At 40.6% G+C, this 21,909-nt stretch overlaps 2 protein-coding genes across 19 annotated transcripts in view; one reads left to right on the plus strand and one right to left on the minus strand.

The window, feature by feature from the left end:
* Positions 1-16,790, plus strand: part of LOC145525546 (fatty acid desaturase 2-like protein FADS2B) — a 28,845-nt gene extending 12,055 nt beyond the window's left edge. Inside the window, exons 5-13 of one of the 2 annotated variants that reach the window (XM_081538897.1) lie at positions 3,392-3,517; positions 6,143-6,203; positions 8,851-8,927; positions 9,089-9,186; positions 10,612-10,708; positions 12,619-12,698; positions 13,945-14,070; positions 15,934-16,030; positions 16,199-16,790. In XM_081538897.1, the coding sequence (XP_081395023.1) occupies positions 3,392-3,517; positions 6,143-6,203; positions 8,851-8,927; positions 9,089-9,186; positions 10,612-10,708; positions 12,619-12,698; positions 13,945-14,070; positions 15,934-16,030; positions 16,199-16,210 (774 nt within the window). In that variant the 3' untranslated portion in view covers positions 16,211-16,790. Of the gene's footprint in view, positions 1-3,391; positions 3,518-6,142; positions 6,204-8,850; positions 8,928-9,088; positions 9,187-10,611; positions 10,709-12,618; positions 12,699-13,944; positions 14,071-15,690; positions 16,168-16,198 lie in introns of those variants that run through there. The other variant, XM_081538898.1, reaches the window with a different exon arrangement.
* LOC145525547 (olfactory receptor 8I2) overlaps positions 1-21,909 on the minus strand; it is a 120,071-nt gene that overhangs the window by 94,780 nt on the left and 3,382 nt on the right. For 5 of the 17 annotated variants that reach the window (XR_014068286.1, XR_014068280.1, XM_081538902.1 and 2 more), the window contains exon 2: positions 15,668-15,768. The exons of 8 other annotated variants lie outside the window; for them this stretch is intronic. The gene's annotated coding sequence lies outside the window, so the exon portion shown is untranslated. Of the gene's footprint in view, positions 1-6,106; positions 6,368-14,981; positions 15,485-15,659; positions 15,769-21,909 lie in introns of those variants that run through there. 4 more of the 17 variants (XR_014068285.1, XR_014068287.1, XR_014068278.1 and 1 more) reach the window with 4 other exon arrangements.

Here is a 21,909-nt window from a genome sequence, read left to right on the forward strand (position 1 = left end):
TACACACACACACACATACACATAACATTATAACATTATATATGCTAAAGTTAGAATTTTAAATGTTTAGGAGAAAAGGTTTATTTTTATTAAGAAGTTCTGTTTTTTTCTTAGCCAATAAACTGTTTGGACAATACCTGGTACACCATTAAAGAACCACCTCTCAGGAGATATACCCTATAAAGTCATGGGTAGGGATATTCTTAGAAGGGGTCTGGACATGTACTTCTGGGAGGCTAGGGGAAATCCAGCAAACCATTTTAGTCCTGGGAGGACTATGTATAAATAAAAGAAAAGAAGCAGAATAGATAAAAGTTTAACAAAAGAGAGAAACCATGGAAAGTTAGATGGCTGTTTAAGAGTTGAGGGTTGCAAAACTCAGACTGCTAGAAAAAGCAGGGGCAATTGGTCTTATCCCCTCATATATGCTCCAGGAGAACAGGCACACTATCCTATGCACCCCTGAAATGCAGTGCCTAACAGAGTGCCTAACACACAGTAGGCCTTCAATAAACATTTGTTGATGCATGAAGGAATGGATGGATGGATGGAATGATGGATGGATAGATGGACAGATGAATGAAACAAAATAACAGTACAAGGACTGATGAAGCAGGTTTTAGCCCTGACTCTGATAATGCTCACTGCGCAGCCTGACCAAGTCAGATTCCATCTCTGGTTCTCAGTGTTCTCATCTCTAAAATTAGGACTTAAACTGGATCTCAGCTTTTCCATGATGTTCTAGGATTTGGTGAGAAACCAAATGACAGAATGATCTCTGTTCATTTCCAAGGCAAACCATTCAGTATCACAGTTCAGCTCAGTCACTCAGTCGTGTCCAACTCTTTGCGACCCCATGGACTGTAGCACGCCAGGCCTCCCTGTCCATCACCAACTCCCAGAGTCTACCCCAATTCATGTCCATCGAGTCGGTGATGCCATCCAGCCATCTCATCCTCTGTCGTCCCCTTCTCCTCCTGCCCCCAATCTTTCTCAGCATCAGGGTCTTTTCCAATGAGTTAACTCTTTGCATCAGGTGGCCAAAGTATTGGAGTTTCAGCTTCAACATCAGTCCTTCCAATGAACACCCAGGGCTGATCTCCTAATCCAAGCCTATCTAACTCGGCTAGCCTTTGCCCTGCTTAATTTTGTACTCCAGTATTCTTGCTTTGAGGACCCCATGAACAGTATGAAAAGGCAAAAAGATATGATATTGAAAGATGAACTCCCAGGTAGGTAGGTACCCAATATGCTACTGGAGAAGAGTGGAGAAATAACTCCAGCAAGAATGAAGAGATGGAGCCAAAGTGAAAAACAGCGCCGAGCTACGGATGTGACTGGTGGTGGAAGTAAAGTCCAATGCGGTAAAGAGCAATATTGCTTAGGAACCTGGAATGTTAGGTCCATGAATCAAGGTGATTTGGAAGTGATCAAACAGGAGATGACAAGAGTTAACATCGACATTTCAGGAATCAGTGAACTAAAATGGACCAGAATGGGCGAATTTAATTCAGATGACCATTATATCTACTACTGTGGGCAAAAATCCCTTAGAAGAAATGGAATAGCCATCATAATCAACAAAAGAGTCCAAAATGCAGTACTTGGATGCAATCTCAAAAATGAAAGAATGATCTCTGTTCATTTCCAAGGCAAACCATTCAATACCACAGTAATCGAAGTCTATGCCCCAAACACTAATGCTGAAGAAGCTGAAGTTGAATGGTTCTATGAACATCTACAAGATCTTCTAGAACTGATACCCAAAAAAGATGCCCTTTTCATTATAGGGGACTGGAATGCAAAAGTAGGAAATCAAGAGACACCTGGAGTAACATGCAACTTTGGCCTTGGAGTACAGAATGAAGAAGGGCAAAGGCCAACAGAATTTTGCCAAGAGAACACACAGGTCACAGCAAACACTCTCTTCCAACTTTATTACTCCTGTATATATTCCAAATATTTTCATTTTAACGTGAAAGAAATATAAAAATTATTAATATATTTTACATTTCTTTTTTCATTCTGAGGCTTTGAATTTAGTATGTATTATCTACTTACACAGCCCGCCTCAATTTGACTGGTCACATATTAAGTGCTCAGGGGCCACACGTAGATAACAGCTACTATATTGAGCACTGCAGATCTAAAATACATGTTAATCAATTTTTGAGATATGTCAAATATGCAATAAAAGCTACGACCATTGGTTATTCTTCTATAAATGATTATTAACGTGATAGGGGAAGGGAAGAGAAATTGAATATCTTAATATGTCAGCATTCTACATAAAGCATCTCATGTCTCCTCAAACAACCCATGCAGGTAAATGTCATTACATTATACTATATTTACTGAAGATGAAACTGAACACCAAAGGGTAGATAATTTTCCCAAACCACACAGAAGTATTTACACACCCAGTGGGTGCAACTAAGTTGATGTGCTTTCAAATCCTTTTCTCTGTTAAAACCTTCAGATTTTCATTGAAAGAGAGAAAATCCCAAACAAATTAATCAGAGATGATATGAGCTTGGCATCAACTAAAATACTTTTATCCTCATTTATATTTAATGAGATCATTGAAGCTTGAACATGTGATGATCAGAGGCAATCCCCCATAGGAGATGACTTCAGATCCACGACTCTTTAAAATATTCATTGAAGTAGGAACCCTGGGGCCATTTTCCCCCAAGAACTGATTAGTTTTAGAGATGAAGTTTCTTTATTTATAAAATAAGAAGTGTACGCTCTGCTCTACCTATTTCATATTTCTTTTTAAAAGGAGGACAATAAAAAGAAAGATGGAGAAACATTTCATTTCAACGGTTTTTATTCTTCTTCATTATCAGGAGTTGTTTTAACCTGGAATTTGTGTTCCTGGATAAGATAATTATTTGCTGGTAGGCATTTAGAGCCTCTATCCAATGAATCATTCTGTGACGCAGGAATGGTGGGGGGTGGCATGTTCCAGGAATTCATATCTTAATTAAACTTTGGAGATGTAGGCCGAAAACTCTGATTGTTACTATTCAAGCACTAGTCATGTCCAATTCATTGTGATCCCATGAACACAGCACATCAGGCTTCCCTGTCCTTCACCAGTTCATAAAGTTTTCTCAGACTCATGTCCATTGAGTCGGTGATGCCATCCAACTATCTCATCCTCTGTCATCCCCTTTTACTCCCGCTGTCAATCTTTCCCAGCATCAGGGTCTTTTCCAGTGAGTTGGCTCTTTGCATCAGGTGGCCAGTATTGGAGCTTCAGCTTCAGCATCAGTCCTTCCAATGAATATTCAGGGTTGATTTTCTTTAGTTTTGGAAAAGTCTGATAATAAAAGATATTTCAGGAGAGAAATCTTGCAGCTAATGAATGTTCTCTTCTCCTCAGGGCCTATCTGCAAAATGGTGGAATAATCGGCACTTTCAACACCATGTCAAAACAAACATCTACTCCAAAGACCCAGATATTGATTTAGACCCACTTTTTGTTATTGGAGATTTACAACCTGTCAAGGTATGTTTAGAAATCCTAAGCACTAGAGAAATGTTTCAGGAAGTGGTTCTTGGAAAGGTCTACACCTTTGTCTTGAGGAGATCAGGCTGGCGATTCTGGCTTCAAGGATGTTTTCAGAGCATCTCTTCTTTTAACTCCATGTTGTAAATTTTAAATAAGTGAATCTGGTATTGTAATAAAAGAAGAGAATGTGGAATGAATGACTCCATGATCTTAAAAGTCATTCAGGCTAAATCACTCATGGAAGGCATGGGAGAACATTCAGCACGTGATAAATCACGAAACATCCACATGTCTAGTTACGTCAACTAATCCTAGCTGTTGGAAGAAACTAAGCTATTATTTTTAGTTTAGGTTCATTTTGGTTCATTTATACATGAAACTCAGCTCAAATTCCTCATAATGCACTTAGGACCTCACCTCTAATTCAGACTTCTTAAGCAACAGAAAAAGGAAGACAAACTCCAGAATGTCTCAGCTGTTGACTTTCTTAAACCTCAGCTTAAAAACCAGCATGTAAGGATTATTATCAAGATGTTTAGAGTCTGCTTTCAACATAGAAGGTATAAGGATAACCACAGAAAGATATCTTTCCTCGAGAGGAAATGATGGATCCTGAGAATTAAGTGCTTAGGAAGAGGCTCTATCTCCTTCTGGAAGAATTTAGGAGCTTTCTAAAAACAAAGGAGTGTATCTTGGTCAGTTGCTGCGTGGACTTTGTGGTAACCAGAATTGTGCAACTTTCTCAAAATAGGTTTTTGCAGTTTTGGAAGACAACCTTCTTCCAATTAGGAGAAAAAGTCTCCTCCCTAGATTTAAAGAATAAAAGAAAGAAAGAAACCTTGACTGTAGTCTTTAGTCAGTTGTTCTTCACAATGACTCCACAAACAAGTCAGGGCTCTCTAAAGTTTGTGAACTCTTCAAGTGAAGTCACTCAGTCGTGTCTGACTCTTTGCGACCCTATGGACTAGAGCACACCATGCTCCTCCACCCATGGGATTTTCCAGGCAGGAATACTGGAGTGGGTTGTCATTTCCTTCTCCAGGGATCGAACCTGGGTCTCCCACATTGCAGGCAGACTCTTTACAGTCTGAGCCACTAGGGAATCCCTGTGAACTCCTAGGCTGATCACTAAACTTATTACATTTTGACTTCTCTCCTCATTCCCTCACAGCAATGGAGATTTGTCTCACTGTAGTTCATGAGTCAGCCTGACCCCCTCAAGAAGGGCCTTTTGTAGAACTGTATCTAGTTCACATGCTGCCTCTTCACAGAGGATGGAGACATCATCACTTCTCCATCATTCTGGAGACATATCCCTCAAGCCTTAGGTTTCTGTATACTATAATTTCAAAGCAACTGTACAACACATTACTTAAAATCATTTAATCTCTAAAATTCAGTTGTTTTGCAACAAAACTAATTCTGATAAGCCCTAAATGTTTCTGTTCTTCCCATTTTACTGTCAGTCTTTCTACCACTTTCTTCAAACATTCATTGCTTCAACAAGTATTAATTAAATCCTCTAGGGGCCAGGTTCTGTGCTCATACCCTGGAAAAGTTAGACTTCTCCTTTGGAGCAACACTCAAACATCAGTCCTTCACCTACACTTGCCAACTCTCCAAAATCTCCCACTGACTCCTCTTTCAAGTGTCCTACCACTTAAATATCCAGAAGCTTGGGAGCAACTGTAAATAACTATCATTATTTTATCACCATGATATTTATTTTTATTTATGATAGTAAGAGAAAGAAGGATCAAGTCTAATATCCAAATAACAGAAGAAATATGTAGAAGGGAAGGTATCAAAAGAATGGGAAAAGCAAAAATCAAACACGGCTCACAATGTTTTAACTGACTGAACATATGGTAAAATTATACAGGAGATTTGAATTATCATTCATTCATTAATTCCTTCAACTAAACATTTATTAAGTGTCTCTTAGGAAATAGAGATAAACCATTACTTCTATGCCTCCTCTCAAGATATTTGCTGCCTTTGTGCATTTGGACACTGACTAAATTAACTAAGAATACCCCTAGAAAATGACTCAAATTCCCAGTGGTAAGATTATACATTATCATGGCTTAAAATGAGTAAACCACAGCATGAGCTCCACTGATGGAAATGAAGGAGGAAAGATGAAGTAGATACTAGAGGTTGTGACTACATGTTTTATAACACAATCATTCAACAAATATCTGTTAAATGGATAAATGGATATAAGCAGACTGAGCTTCAAGCAGAATTCTAAGCACATAGGTTGAAGAAGACCTTGAAAACTTATCAGAAATATTTCTCTTCCATCACCATTGCATTCCACACCTGGACAAAAATTTCAAAATGGCTCCCATGGGAATAATAATAAACAATCACAATCCCTGAAGTCAAATGGAATAAACCATCCCTGCAAGAATTTCCCACATTTAAATAAAGAAAAAGACACCACAATATTTCCTCCCCGTTCAGTTCTGGTTCTTCAGTGCCTTCAGTTTGACAGTAAATGAACTCTGACCAGATGGCTCTTTCTATAGAGATTCTACACACACCCACACACAACCTTGAGTATAATAACAGAAGCCTATATTGTTCTTATTTTAGTTTTATTCTATCTTTATTCAGTATGGCAAGAAGAAAATCAAATACTTCGACTACGGGAAGCAGCACCTGTACTTCTACGTAGGTGAGTCACCAGGGAGCCACAATCCTTATCATCCCATTTCCTTGAAGCAAACAGTTGTCAAGCCAGAAGGCATGGCTGAAATCCTCCCACAGAGACACGGTCCCATGTCTTGTTGTGCCTCAAAAAAGCAGCATATTTTATTTCAGACTTACTTGGGTGAAAAGCTGAAAACGAAAGTAGAAGAGCAATTTGGCATTCTTAATAGGCATCTCATCACTCTAGCTACTGTACAGGGAAGGAGATGTTCCAAGAAGGACGGGAGGCAGGATGCCAATCAAGGGGTCTGCTATCTGTGACTCTTATCCTGGATAAACTAGAGACAATACTTATCAAGAAGAAGAGGATAGTGGTATATGGACAGGGAGGAAAAACAGGAAACGAATGCTCAAGCACTGACTGTAAGTGCCAGAAAAAGCAGAGTCTCATGAATAAAAGTCATCTGTAGAGCTTTTGTGTGGAAGAAAGTTGACTGTTCCCACAACTTTCATACAGCTGTAGAAGGTATTTTAGTGGACAGATACACACACACACACACACACACACACACACACACATATAATAAGATAGGTCTGGATATGTTCTAGGCTTGAGAGAAAATAGGGTAGCTGAATAATGTTAATACCAATAAAAATATTAGAAGCAAAAATGTTTTGCTCTTAACCAAGTCAAACTCATGATAGCTCACAAAGAAAAGTTTAGGACCCCAAAATATGCTCATCTGAAACATGCTTACTCATTTGGAAAAAAAACCCAAATTAGGGAAGATTCCAAACATTTTCTGTAGATCAGTGGTTCTCACCTAAGAGCATTGTTGCCCCCAGTGGGACGTTTGACACCATATAGTTACTTTTTTTGATTATGGCAACAAAGGGGAAGGAATGGTACTGACATCCATGGGGCAGAAGCCAGGGATATTATGAAATGTCTTATAGTACACAGAACAGCCCTGAACAATAAAGAATTATCTGGCCCTAAAACACCAACAGCGTTAAAATTGAGAAACTGTTGCAGATGATCTGGTTTGCCCAAACATTGGCCACCAGTGGTCATCTGTCTCATGCCTGACCAGGATGGCCTGTGAGTCCATTTTCTGAGACACGAGGCTCAACCACCACTGCAGCCTCTTCCAGTGCTAGAATTCTGAGGACCTATCCTAATGCAGTTATTCTCTTTCATGACTAAAAAGGGTGAGGAGGACACTGATGCTCCAGTTTGAAAGGTAACTCTTCCAGCCCAGACAGATATGTATTCACATAAGAAAAAACTGTTGGAGTCTCTTGTCTGAACTCTCCTCCTGTGTGCAGTAAAAAAATACAGCCTTAGCTTATGAGGAATGGATGAATATGTAGCTTCACTGCAGAATGCCCAGCTTACAAACCACATCGTCCTCAAGAGCTGTTTCATTTTGTCATTTTCTTTCAAATGTCTTCAACTTAGTATGACAGGTACAAATGAGTCATACTCAACCTGTCAAAGAGAGATGAGGCTTGACATTTCATAAAGGTGGCGAGACAACTTGAATGCAGATTCCTGTAGTAGGGAAAGGTACTTCAGTATAAACTGAGCTCAACTCTCCAGAAATGAAAGGTGGGAGACTTTCAAAACACTGGGACATGCTAAAGGAAATTAGTGAAAGAGGATAAAGGGAGGGGAAGCGGTCATGTGGTTAAGCCATGTGTGTCTTCTAACTGGTGCTTATCAAAGTCAAACTCCTACCCTCCCAGGAGCTGCAGGACAGAGCACGATCCTCAAAGAATGTACTTCAAAGGGATGACTCCCAAGTCCTTGAGAAAGACATTTCTGGGTCAGGCAAGATCCATCCCAGAGGGACATAGTAAGAATTTTATAATTGTAAGTTTTTTAACAAATGATCAAAGAAAAAGGAGGTCAGAAGCCTACTGAACAAGCAGTAAGTTCTTTGTACAGTCTTGAACTTTCTCAAGAATTTTAAGGGGGTTGGAGTCATCCTAGGAGCATGGCCTTGAACTGTTCCTAGAAACTAGTTCTAGCATTTGTGCGGGCCTCTTAGTGTGTAGGGTGGACAAAATCATTTGTGCTGACAGTTAGCAGACTTTGAAAGTTTACAGGTCAAGTCTGAAGCCTCATCAGGAAGGGGGCTCCAGAGAATCTGACTCAAGTTTGATCAAGAAGAGAGTTGTCAAAATCTGAAGGGTCTCCATATGACTCCTATGTGCTCCAGGAAACTTCACTGGTCCTGGGGGAGACACAGGTAAATAATCTGGCCAGACTCAGTATACCTGCTCTGTATCTGCCACCTTGACATATTGTGACAGGGCCCAACGCAAAGGATTGTGAAGGATTGAAGGAGTCCAGGGACCTTGAGAAAACCTGAAAGCTCATAGCAGAAGCCCTTCCAGGATGCCTTCATCAAGAATGACTCAGATCTTCAAAGTTTCCCTAGTCTCCTTAAGGGAGCTTGAACCTAAGTCCTGGTTCAGCCTCAGAGACTCTATAAGCCCAGCAGCATCCAGGGTATGGTTGTGGATCTCCATCTTGCATCCTTTCTCAGGGACAATATTCCAGGGGTAGCATGTTAAGGAGATCAACTCCCACTAGCTTCCACAGGAATCATATCTGCTCATTTGTTCACCATCTTCTTGGGTTTTTTTGGTTTTTTTTTTTCCAGTTGGGGTCCCCCTTGTCGTGCCGGTATATTTCACCCTGGATTCCATTCTAGTGATGTACCGCAGAAGGGACTGGGAGGTGAGTAACTCGATTCCTTCTCTAGAACTAAATCAGGCTGGTAGAAAAGGGGAAATGTAAATTCTTGGTCCTTTCCAGATGCAGCTTCCTTTAGTACCAGGATGTAAGATTTAGCCAGTTTTATTTCCACTAGCTTAACTTTCAAGCACTTCTCTCTGCAGGACATCACCTTGGTCATCAGCTTTTATATCCGCCATTTCATCACATTTGGCCCTTTCTATGGAATCTTCGGAACCATGGCGCTCATATATTTAGTCAAGTAAGACAACAATAATATTCTCCTACTCTTATTACCTGGATGGTCCTCTTATCTTTCTTATCTGAGCTATTTATGATTAGCAATGATTAGCAGAGTATGACACCAGACCGCATTCTTATAGCTGAGATATTTCCAAGAAAATGTGGGATGAAACAGCTGAAATAGTTGAGTGAGTTCCTTGGAAACTGAATTTGCCCAATCTTGCCCTTTTTCCCAAGTGATTAATTCTCAATTGCAGTATAGTAGTCCCTCAGCATCTGAGGAGGATTAGTTCCTGGACCCACCTCAGTTACCGAAATCCAAAGATATTCAAGCTCCATAGTCATCTATCCATTTATATGGTTCCACTACTGTGGATTCAGGCAACCACTAATCTTGTAGTACTGTATGTGTTTACTTAAAAATATCCACATTTAAGTGGACCTGCATGTTTCTGAAAGGTCAGCTGTATTCTGCCTGATCACCAAGTCCTTCAAACTGCAATCCAGCTGGACACCATAATTCTTACCAAAGATAATAGAAGGCCAGTTTTTTAAAAAGGTATTTTATGACTAGAGATTTTCCCCAAATCAAAATGACTTTAAACTGAATAACTCTCTTCAACTTCCCAATTTATTCCTTCCTTATGCATTTGCATTACTATTCATAACACTAATGGTAGCTACTATGCATTAGGCAATTTGCTAAAGGCTTTACATGCATTATCTTACTTGATGTAATCAAAAATGCACAACCAGGCAATGTAGATAGTATCAATTTCACTTTTCTGATAAGAGAACTAAAGTTCAGAGAAATTAAATCACTTGCTCAAGAGCAAATAAGGGCCAGTGGCAGTGCTAAATCAGAATTTGTACCCAGTTCTATCTGATGACAACAGCCCAGCTGTTAATCACATTGCATATATCCTTAAGCTGTTGTTGCTTTAGTTGCTAAGTCATGTCTGACTCTTTTGCAACCCCATGGACTGTAGCCTGCCAGGCTCCTCTGCTCTGGGGATTTCACAGGCAAGAATACTGGAGTCGGTTGCCATTTCTTTGTCCAGGGGATCTTCCCAACCCAGGAATCAAACCCGGATCTCCTGCATTGGCAGATGGAATCTTTACCACTGAGCCACCAGGGAAGCCTGACCTTAAGTCATTTAGGTATCTTCTGAGCCTTGCACTAATGCCTACAGAAAATATGGGGGATGCTGCTCTGGTACAGTAGGCTGCAAGACAGGTAGTGTGACTGAATACCTAGTGTGTCATCTTTAGATATAAAAGGTCTGCAAAGGTGAAAAACAAATAACCACCACATTATTGGAACCTTTGAATCACTGCCATTTCCACTAATGCTCAGCCAGATCTGCCAGTGGTTATGCAAGCCCAGTGACTGGAACTGAAACTCCCCAAGGAGTGATCATTTCTTCCTTTTTTTCTCTTAAAGTTTTCTTGAAAGTCTCTGGGTTGTATATGTTACCCAGATGAGCCACATACCAATGAAAATGAGCAAAGATGAGAACCAGGACTGGGTCAGCATTCAGGTAATAATCCTGTTCTTGGGAAAGCATCCATCAAAGCATCCTGATTACCATTTGCTTACCTCAAACAAAATTTATTGGAGGCTTGTCAGGGGCCAGGCACTGTCAACTGTTTTGCTTGTAGCTACATGAGATGTAGCTACATGTAGCTACATGCTCGGAGTATTCCCACTTTACAAATGATAAAATTGAGGTATGAAGAAGTTGCATAACTTGTGTAAGATCACACAGCTAATAAGTGGTAGAAGCAGGTTTTGTTTATTTATTTGGCCCCACTGTGTGGCATGCAGGGTCTTAGTTCTCCTATCAGGGATCAAACCTGTGTTAAGCACACAGTCTTAACCAGTGGACCAGTGGGAGTTCCCTAGAAGCAGGTTTTAAACTTCGGCAGTTTGATTTCAGAACCTTTGCTCTTAACCAAGACTTAATAAACTACAGTCCAAGGGACAATCTAGCCCAGTCTGTGTTTTTATAAAGTTTTACTGGAACACAGCCACACTCATACATTACATATTCTCTATGATAGCTTTCATTCTAAAAACAGCATAATGAATAGCTGTGATGCAGAATTAAAACATTTACTGTGTGGCACTTTACAGGCAAGATTTACTAAACCTGCCTCACCATGATACAGTCTTTCAATGAATCTCACACTCTTAGATTAACAGAAGGGAGAACCCTGGAATCCCCCTCATTTCATTGTATAGATAGTGGGGCCCAGAGAGGAGACAGCATTCTTGGCATTCTTGGCAAGAATGCTGTTAACGATTAAAAGATTTGTGACCCATGCAGAATACCACTGCTTCCTAAGCCTAACATGGGCTATGCCACGATTAACTGGAGAATCCAGTCATCACACTGCTTCCTTCTCCATGCTCATTTCCAAATTCAGTGGACATTCCACACGGTAGTGGTTCTCAATCTTTTTGGTCGAAAAAACACTCTTAAAACTCATTGAAAACATCAAAGAGCTTTCATTTGTGGAGGTTATATCCACTGATACTTACTGTATTTGAAATTGAATCTGAGAGTTTTAAAATGTCTATTAATTAATTTTAAAATAACAAGATAAAGCCAATAAAGGTTAACATCAGAGTGATGACATCATCCCATGTTTAATAGCCTCTGGAAAAACCCATGCTATAAGCATGCATGAATGAGAATGAAAAAGGCAAATACTGTCTCAGAAGTATTATGGGAATCATTTTGACCTTGAAGATCCCCTGAAAGTGTCCTAGGAACCCCAAAGTGCTCTAAAGTACACTTCAAGGAACCCTGACATAGAGCAACTGCAAAAATAATGTTCAAAATGGCAACAACCCTAACAAGAATTAAATCTTAGAAAGGCACTGAATAAAATCACATTCATAAGCATTCTAAGTAGTCTGGAGAATCCTATGAACTTCTTCTCAGTCTGTTTTTGTATAAAATAAAATACCTCAGATTAAAAAGGAAGCTACTTGTATATATTAATAAACATATTTCTATGCACAAAACCCTTGATTAAAGCTCTTGCATGCTTTATTCCCCATTTAGATGTCCTTTAAGTCTATTCTGTGGTAATAATATTCAAACTCCTATAATTTCTACCAGAGTCCTACAATCCCACTTCCATCTGCCAAAGTCCTTACTCATGACACCTTAGTCTTCTGATTTTTGAGGGCTGATAGGACTCTCAGATCCTATTCATTTCTTCATATCTATTGCCTTATCTATACTTCTTAGCAAAATATCTTATTTCCTTTATTATTGTAAGGTCCCTGAGACCTGGGACTTATTTTTATCCCTCATGGTTTGTTACACAAAATAGGTACTCAATCAGCACTTGTTGAATGATGGATAAATAAAAGAGTAACTAAGTATCTTGTTTGACATGGGTTCATTTACATCTAATGTAAGGTTTTTCTTTGCAGATCTTGGCCACCTGTAATGTTGAACAGTCCTTTTTCAATGACTGGTTCACTGGGCACTTGAACTTCCAAATTGAGCACCAGTAAGTAAGAGAAATAGTTCATGATAAAGGGCAAGGGCTGTCACTAATAACTGCCCTCCACATAGTCCAGAGTGGAGCACGAGACTCACCATCTTAAAGGAAAAAAATGAACCAGGATTATCTAAAGTATGCTATTTTTCAATTAACAACAATGATAAAGAAGGGAAGAAAGAAATGAAGGAAGTGTCACAATTGCGAGTTAATGGAGTGAAATCTTGGAAAAGTATCAGTGACTCAGTTTCCAGATTCCTATGGGCTTAGGAACTGATGATTTATTTGCATCTGCTTTGTTGGCAAAACCTAAGAAAAATCAGGACACTTGGGTAACCAACTTGTGTTCAAACTTAACTATGCTATAATTAAAATATTTACTTATCTGTGTCTTTAGAGCCAAGTTTACAAAATAATTAATGAAGTGGAGTCCCTGCTACAATTTCTAAATGGTATCTGGAAATACTTTACCAATGGGTCAGTTACAGAGAGAAAACGAGTAGTTCATGCCACGATGCAAGTTAAACTATTGAAAGTCAATTTCTCCAGAGTATCAGGAGAGAGGCTTTCCACATTCTCTTTGTCTAAGCCATGTGAGTCTATGATAGTCAAAGAAGGAACAAGACCTTTATTTGTTCAAGGAATTTTTTTCATTCTATTTCTCATATTAGGGCTTAAAAATTTCAGCAAAACAAAAAAAGGATTATTACTCATAGTTTTATTAAAGGAGAGGTTTACATCGAAGACGGTCATCTAGCTGACTAATGAAAACTTGGGATTAAAAATCCAACTCTCCTCACTTCTTATTCCTTTCCTGGGACTTTTAGCTATTTACCATGACTTAATATATATTTATCTATTCTTGCTAAGGAAGTTAGAAAGACAGACTAAGACAGAGATTAGCAGGGGCGGGGTGGGCGGTTCAGTATCTCCAGTTCTCTGGGTAGTTCTAAATGGTAGAAAATTCTAAATGGTATACTTTCATTTGATCAAGCCAAAAATAAACAGTTGATGGAGCTAAAATGTATTCCCTTAGTTCTTCCTAAACATCTGCTACCCACAAGGCTTGTAGTGGGTTAAGGGGTTAAGATGAGTCTGCCAGCAAGTTTTTTAACTTCCCAGAACAAAAGTATTATGCAAGGCCAAGGTTGGGTCTGCATGGCTGATATCATTTTATTTTGTAAAAGGGGAATGGGAACTTTGGTTTTCTCCTTAGGTCTGAGAAGTTTTATATCTCCTCTCTCTGTTTCCCTAGTCTGTTTCCCACAATGCCACCCCATAATTATCACAAGGTGGCACCTCTGGTGAAGTCACTGTGTGCCAAGCATGGACTGCAGTATGTGAATAAGCCCATGTTGAAGGCATTTGGAGATATTGTCAGGTAATAACAGTCCCTCAACCCACAGCTCTCATTTCCCTTCACTACTGGTCCCCAGACTCTTCACTGCTTTATGAACCATTCAGCCAATAGCTATTTATTAAGGAGCATCCATGTGCCCAGCATGGACATGAGGCTCTAGAAGGACATGAGGCTCTAGAAGGACATGAGACTCTAGAAAGAGCAACAGTTACACAGAAATGATAACAGTAATTCCTACCATTTACCTGCTGCCTTCTAGGTACTTCTTAGTGAAAATTCCTTGATGCCCTACTAAGTTTTAAGCTTCTTATAAACCAGGGTTCTGTATTATCTGTCTTTGTATCACCCACAGAGCCTTGACATGCTTTAGAACTTAACTGGTGGGAGGGACTCTCAAATCATCTGGTCTAGGGCTGCAAAATAAGATGCTTGCAGGGTCTGGTGGGACAGGCAGGGGTGACTCCTACAGGAACTGAGAATCCATACTCATCCTGAAGCATTCACAGTTCCCTAGAGGATCCCTTGCTCATCAAATTAATAGCCAAAACCTTGATTGTATAATCTATCTTAAAATTAGGAAAAAGAAAAGCAAGAGTATCTTTTTAATATGAACAAATAAACCAGCAAGGCTAGACCTGGTCAGATCTGATCCCTGAGCACTGACCCATCTTCACTTTCTACCATTGCCCTCCTCCTTTCCTGCCCTCCAGATATCTGGCCTCCCTTCAGCTGCTACCTAACTCCCTATCCCTTGCCATGACACATCCTTGGTCAACTTTTCTCCTACCTAGAATAATCTGCCAACTTGCCACCCACCTCCTGTCATCTTCTCAAGTTCCATTCACTCTCCAAAGTTCACCTGAAAGATCTTTTCTTCATCTCAGTCCTCCCTTGCCCCCAAGACTAAACCTGTCACATGCTCTTACAACACATTTCTCTTCATTTCTGATCTTTATTATGATCATGATTTAATAGCATATTGGGTAATAAATTATGTAACATGTGTCTCCCAGTGTAGACCAGAGCTCCAGGTGGAAAGGCTCTCACCACTCCTCTTCACAGCGGTATCACCAGAGCCTAGAAAAGTCTTTAACTTTATAAAGCGGGAGAGGTAGGTGGATACAGGATAGGTTGGTACAGGTATATGGTTTATCTTGTAGAGATTCAGTAGAGACTTTTCTTTTAATATGGAGAAAAGAATAAGTGGTGTTTTGGAGAACAGAAGAAAAATAATTGAAAGAAAAACTCAGTCTCTTCCATACAGAAATGGTAATGGACTGTAGATTGCCAGGCTCCTCTGTCCATGGGATTTCCTAGGCAAGGATATTGGAATGGGTTGACATTTCCTTCTCCAGGGGATCTTCCCAACCCAGGGATAGAATCTGTGTCTCTTGCATCTCCTGAATTGGCAGGCAGATTCTTACCAATGAGCCACCTGGGAAGCCAGAAAAGATGGACTCACCTTCTAATACATAAGTCAGTGTATTTGATTCCCTCCACTGGCAAGATAGAAAGACATTTTTCAGATATAGCCGAAAATGATAATGTTGCCCTGAATTAAGTTAAACAGCAAATGTCCCATGAAGTAGCTCCTTTGACCTGAGTCTCACCTACTCACAATTTTGTCTGGTCCTCTTGCAGGGCCCTGAAGAAGTCCGCAGCCCTCTGGACGGATGCTTACTATAGGCATCCAGAAACATGATGCAGATGTGCATGAATCTGTGAGAGAAAGCCACGGGCCCCAAAGTGTCACTTGTGCTGAAGCTCATGATACCAAACCTCTATAATGCCTGACTTACTTGCAGTTTCAACCTTCCCCAAAGTGTAATTTTAATCAACTATCTGTAATTTTCTGATCAACTATCTGTAATTTTTTTTGATCAGCTATCCAGGAGGTAATCTGTTGTTCTCCATCCCTGCCCCCAGCCCAGAGGAAGAAGAGGATAAAACCCTTGTCATCCCCTCCCCGCCACCAAAAGAGGTGTCTGTCCTAAATATACTTTGCTTCCTTGCCCCTCCCTTCTCCCTATAAAAGCCTTCTATTTGCCCAGCCCCTCAGAGCCCCATTTGATTAACTTCATTCATAAGTCACTGAATAAAGCCAATTAAATCATCAAATTTACTCAGTTGAATTTTTGTTTTCTAACAGCTTGTTCAATAATCTTCCCAGAGGAGGAGACCCAAGGCCTGCTACTTTCACAACTCCCCAGATCACTGAGCACTGGGTTAGAATTCAGATGATCCATCCTGCAGATCATTACCACCCTCTACTCTTTGGCCACATGAATAAAGATGGCTTGATTGGCCAGACCTCTGTCTCTGTAACCAAGCAGGACCCTATGGGGCTTCCTGGGAACAGCTCCCCACAAAAGGCGATCATGGCACATCCTCTGCTTAGCTCCTCTCTGAGGGACCAGAAAATAGTACTTGATGCAAATTTCCTGAATTGTTTTGCATATCGGAACCCACCCCCTCCACCACCACCAAAAGGAGGAACTACTTTTTGACCAGGAACCCATAGCCCAAGGCCACCTAAAGCCTAAGGACTGAAGATGGGAACCCCTGCGCCTCACCATCAGCCAGAGAACTGTACACAAGCTGATCACAAGCCCCGTGACCTCCCCATCACATGCCCTTACAAAATGTTTTGCCAAAACCCTTCTGCGAAGTCTAGACTCTTCAGGGGATGAGCCACCTCCTCTCCTTGCACAGCCCTGCAATAAATGTTTCTCTGCTCCAAACTCCATTTGAGTTTCTTTGGCCTCACTAGGCATCAGGTACAGGAACTTGTGTTGACATCCCTGTACACTAAATGGTTCATGAAAGTTATGTTACAGCCCTACCTGCAATTCTTCCATGGACTCCCATGGCTCTTGGGATGAAGATGAAACCTAGTGACTGCCAACAGACTGTACATACTGGCCCTCCCCCAGGGACACTGCCCCACTTATACTGCTTGTGGCCTCTTCTTCAGCCCAGGTGGTTTCCTTCCAGGCTCACACACTCTTCTGCTAAAGGGTCTTGGCTTCTGAATCCAGTGTCTGAACTGCTCTGTCACCATCCCTGCCCTCACTGCTCACCTGGTTGGTTGTCACTTACCTGCAATCCTGGAACCATAGAACCACCCCTAACTGGTTCTATTTCCAACAAGTCACTGAGACTTTTTCCAAGACAAGAGAACCAAATGCAAGCCAGGCAGCCAAGGTGAGTGCAGAGGAGAGAATTGTTGACCTCAAATAACACCCAGAACCAAAGGTGCCACCACAACCCCCAGGAAACCAAGGGATCAGGGCATGGCTGGAACTTGAATGCCAGAATCCTTTTAGAAGTGAAGGGCCCATGGTCCTTGAGGATTCTATGTTGAAGCCTGAACCATATTTTACCATAGATGACCATGTTCCAAAGCTCAGTAAGGGCAACCTGCCCCACCAGCATTTCTGCAGACCAACCCAGCCACCACTAATTCATAAAAGTTTGACCAAACCCCAGATCAAAGACACAGATTTGAGCCCTGCCCCCCATCTCCTTGCCAGTGAGCCTCAAAATAAAACTTCTCAAAAGCTAGTACCGAAATGGCAACCCACTCCAGTACTCTTGCTTGGAAAATCCCATAGACAGAGAAGCCTGGTGGGCTACAGTCCATGGGATCACAAAGAGTTGGACACGACTGCGCGACTGAGTATATATAGTATTGGCTTTTATGCACATCAAGCAGTGAGACCTCTGCTTGGTAACAATTTCAGGGAAGCTTCCCTATTAAGCCAAGGCCTCCTGTGATATACTCTGTAGCTCTGTAGTAATTACTAGAGGTATAATTTTACATCCATTTGTGTAATTCCTTAAATAATTAGCCTTCCACTGTAGCCTGCAACATCCATGAGAGTAGGGACTGTGTCACAGGATAGAGATGCTCAGTAAAGATGTGAATAAGGAAGGAAGGAAGAAAGGGGGTGGGGTGAGGATAGGAAGAAGGAAGGATGGAACAAATGAAGTGTTAGCTTCAAACTGGCACTTGCCTGCTACCTCTACAAGGAACAAATCATGAGCCATTGCAGCTGCTGACCTTCAACATCCCCTGAAATGAGTTCAGGGAGGAGATAAGGAATGAGGCACTCTGTGTTCTGGGAAAAATTGGCAGAAGAGTTATTCAGATAGCTAGATATTTCCAGAAGATTTTATGAGCCCAAATCTTATATCTCTTCACATCTGAGAAAAACGCTAAGATCATTAATGGTGACATCCGCTCCTTGTGACTAACAGCAAGCTTCTGCCAAAAATGTGTGCTTGGCCGTATGTACCCTTCTTCACTCAAATCACATATATACTGACTTCCCTGCTCCCTCTTTGGCGCAGTTTCTCAGAACTATCTGAGATCCTCTCTCCAGGGCAATGGTCCTCATTTTGCCCCCAGTAAAACTTAACTCACAGCCCTCATGTTGTGCCCTTTTTTGAGTCTACAGAACAGAAGGAAAGAGGGAAGGCTGGGAGGAGGGGAGAAGGAGGGAGGGAGAGAGGGAGGGAAGGAAGGAGGAAGAAAAAGCTGTGTGTAAATGTTATTCCTTCTAATTAGACAGTAAGATTTCTTTCTCCAGGGGATTTTCCCCACTAGAGATTGAACCGATGTCTCCTGCATTAGCAGGCCGGTTCTTTACCAATGAGCCACTGGGGAAGCCCAGATAGTAAGATGAATTTTATCAAGTATATGAAGAGTGCTTCTATATTTTAACACTGAATTATTAAAATTCTTACCATTACTTATGAGCATCCACCAAGCAGTAAGTACTGAGTTGCACCCTTCATGTGTGGAATGGGTATTATTCCATTTAGCCCTCACAACAGCTCCACAGGGCAAGTCCTATGATTAATCTCATTTTATAGATAAAAACATGTTACTTTGGGAGGCCAAGCAGCTTGCCTGATGCCACAGGTAGGAAAGGGTGAGTAGAGTTTCAGACCCAGGGATGTCTGATTCCATAGTCTACACTCATTAACATTCATGCCAAGAAACCAAAAATAAAGGGGAATTAAGCGGTATTACCAAGTCGTGAGCAGTGAACACATTTGGACTCTAACAGCTTCCTGGGAGCTGGTGGAATAAGCACAAAGGTAGCTATCTTTCCACCTCGGCAAGAACAGGCACGTGGGGAGGGGAAGACTGGAGGAACATGCAACAAGCATAGAAAGGGTCCCCATTGACTGACTACTCCCTATCCTCAAAGACCATTATCCAGCTCAGAGAAGTTCACTAGGGGAGAATCAAGCAGAGATTTAACTTTACAAGGGAAAGACACTGCATTTAACATGGAAGAATGGAATGGAGAAATGTATCTGAGCTTTGGTGGTGACATGGCATGAATTCAACCCAGAAAAAGTTCACCTCACCTGTGGCTACCTTCACATGGCTTTTCCCTGATATCCTATTTCCCCAAAAGCTTTACTCTTTTCCAAATGTGAAAAATTCTGGCAGTGAGAAATTGTATTTTCAGTTGGGCTTTAAGTAAGGATGACTGACTGGATTAGAAGGCAGGAACCTCGGTCCTAATTTCAGCTCCTCAATACCCTACCGTGAAATTGGCCGTCTCTCACACATTGCCTCAATCTGTAAAATAGGTGGGGTGCATAATATTACCTGGCCTATTTCCATCATAGCTTTGTTGGAACAACCAAATAAAGCAAGGCAAATAGAAATACTTTCATAAGCCAGGAACACCCATTCAGATGATGATTGTTGTTATTAATTTAACGAGGGTTCCTTCCATCCTGGACCCATCAACAGCAAGAGTGGCCACAAAGTCAAATAGACTCACAGGACAGAAAGACACTGAACCATTTTAATGATGACAAGGGCACATTTACTTAGATGAGAGGATTGTGAGTAACAAGTGAGAAAGTGATTTCTCCTGTTACAACAGGAGTCACCTTCCACTTCTGACTTTACTCAATCCCCTGGAACCAGCAGCCAGATCTCAGGCTGGAAGAATAGTAGAGAGCCATGGGCTCTAGTTTTCCAAACTTCCAGTCAACCATGTAAGTGCACAATTCTCTACTGGAAATCATACCAAATAAAAGTATATCACTTGTTGCTTAATCAGTATATTGTAAAGGATTTTCTTGACTATTATCCTGCTAATCATCTACCCTAAAGATACAGAAAGTACTAAATTAAATCTAAATTTTTTAATGTACTTTATTAATGTCAGTAAAGATTGAACATAAATTCTGTTGAGAGGAGGAACACTCAGGTACCCTTTCTTTCTAAACTTCATTCATGAAAATGTGCAGTGTTGAAAGAATTTTACAATGCACATCTGTCTAACCATAATCAAAATTTGAAATTATATTTTTAGTAAACTTGTTTTATTTTATGTCTATCCATCTACCTCTCTATCCATTACTCTGTCCTTTTTATGTGCTTCAAAGTATATTTCCAGAGGCTTATCTTTAAAACTAAACCTCAGATTATGCAAACAGCAAAATTCATTTCTCATCTTCAATAAAGAATTGTGTAGCAGGTTCATCTTTAAGGGAGTTTTATGGGAATTTTGACATGTGAAGGGAATATAACATGGTTAACATTGTGCAAAACAAATTATTAACTCAGAATAACCCTTCTTGTGCATGCATTTACCCTTCTCTATTTTTGATTATTGATATATATGTAACTCCTTCATTCTCTCTCACTTGGCAGTATTTATTGATCACTTACCATGTGTCAGATTTAGGCCAGGTGATATGAACAAGAGTTGCAGTGGCCTGGGCTCTTGGAGCTTACAATCTAGTGGTGGTGGGGGGGAACAGTCATTAAGAAAAGTAAATGGAAGAAAAACCAAGATCATCACAAATGAAGAAAACAAAAGGCTGCATGACAGAGTGATAAGCAGGGACTAGTTTAAATAGGGGGTTATGAAAAAGTGACTATGAGAATGCGAAGAAGACTGCCATGAGGTCTTGATGAGAAGCATCATTAGAAGCAAGTGCAAAGGCCCTGAGATGGTAACAAACTTCTGTTCAAAGAACACAGCCGCCTGTATGACTATGGAATAGTGTCCCAGGTTTTTCCCTCACTGTCACTTCAACTTCATTTCTTCAGCGTATTTTGCCTTGACTTTTCAGAGGCATTCAGAAACAATTTTCCAGATAAGGAACAAGGAAACCGCATAGCACATGAAATCATAGCCATTACCTTGTAATAACTTTTAATGGACTATAAACTGTAAAAGGGCTTCCCTGGTGATTCAGCAGTAAAGAATCTGCCTGCCAGTGAAGGAGTTGCAGATTTGATCCTGGGTTGGGAAGATCCCCTGGAGAAGGAAATGCAGCCCACTCAAGCATTCTTGCCTGAGAAATACCATGGACAAAGGAGCCTGGCAAGCTAAGGTCCATGGGGTCACAAAGAGCCAGATACAACTTAGCAACTAAACAACAGCAGCAAAAAAACTATAAAAATGCTTAAGCACTGTGATGTTCACCTGAAACCAACAGAATATTATGAATAAACTATATCTCAATAAAAAATAATAAAAGTACATTTCTATTACTTTATTAATATAAGCATAGATTCCTCTTTGGAAATCCTCCCCTTAACTGACCAGGTTAAATTTCCTTTTACAAGCCCTTGTGTCCTGTGCACATCACTAACACAACTTGTTTTCTGCCTGTGTGCCCACTGAACACTGAAAACTCCATGAGGGTAGTGACCACCCTGTATGCTCCTCCTCACATTTTGTCATCAGCCCCTGTCCAATGTTTACTGTTGACCAAGTATTCAATAAATGTTTTAATGATAATTAGTTAATCTATCTTCTTGTGACAAGCATTCAAAAAATTGCTTGTAATTGATGCCTAGACTCCAGCTGTCAT

Source organism: Giraffa tippelskirchi, chromosome 11 (genome assembly GCF_054371585.1).
Source record: "Giraffa tippelskirchi isolate mGirTip1 chromosome 11, T2T-mGirTip1v1.2.pri, whole genome shotgun sequence".
Taxonomy (NCBI): Eukaryota; Metazoa; Chordata; class Mammalia; order Artiodactyla; family Giraffidae; genus Giraffa; species Giraffa tippelskirchi.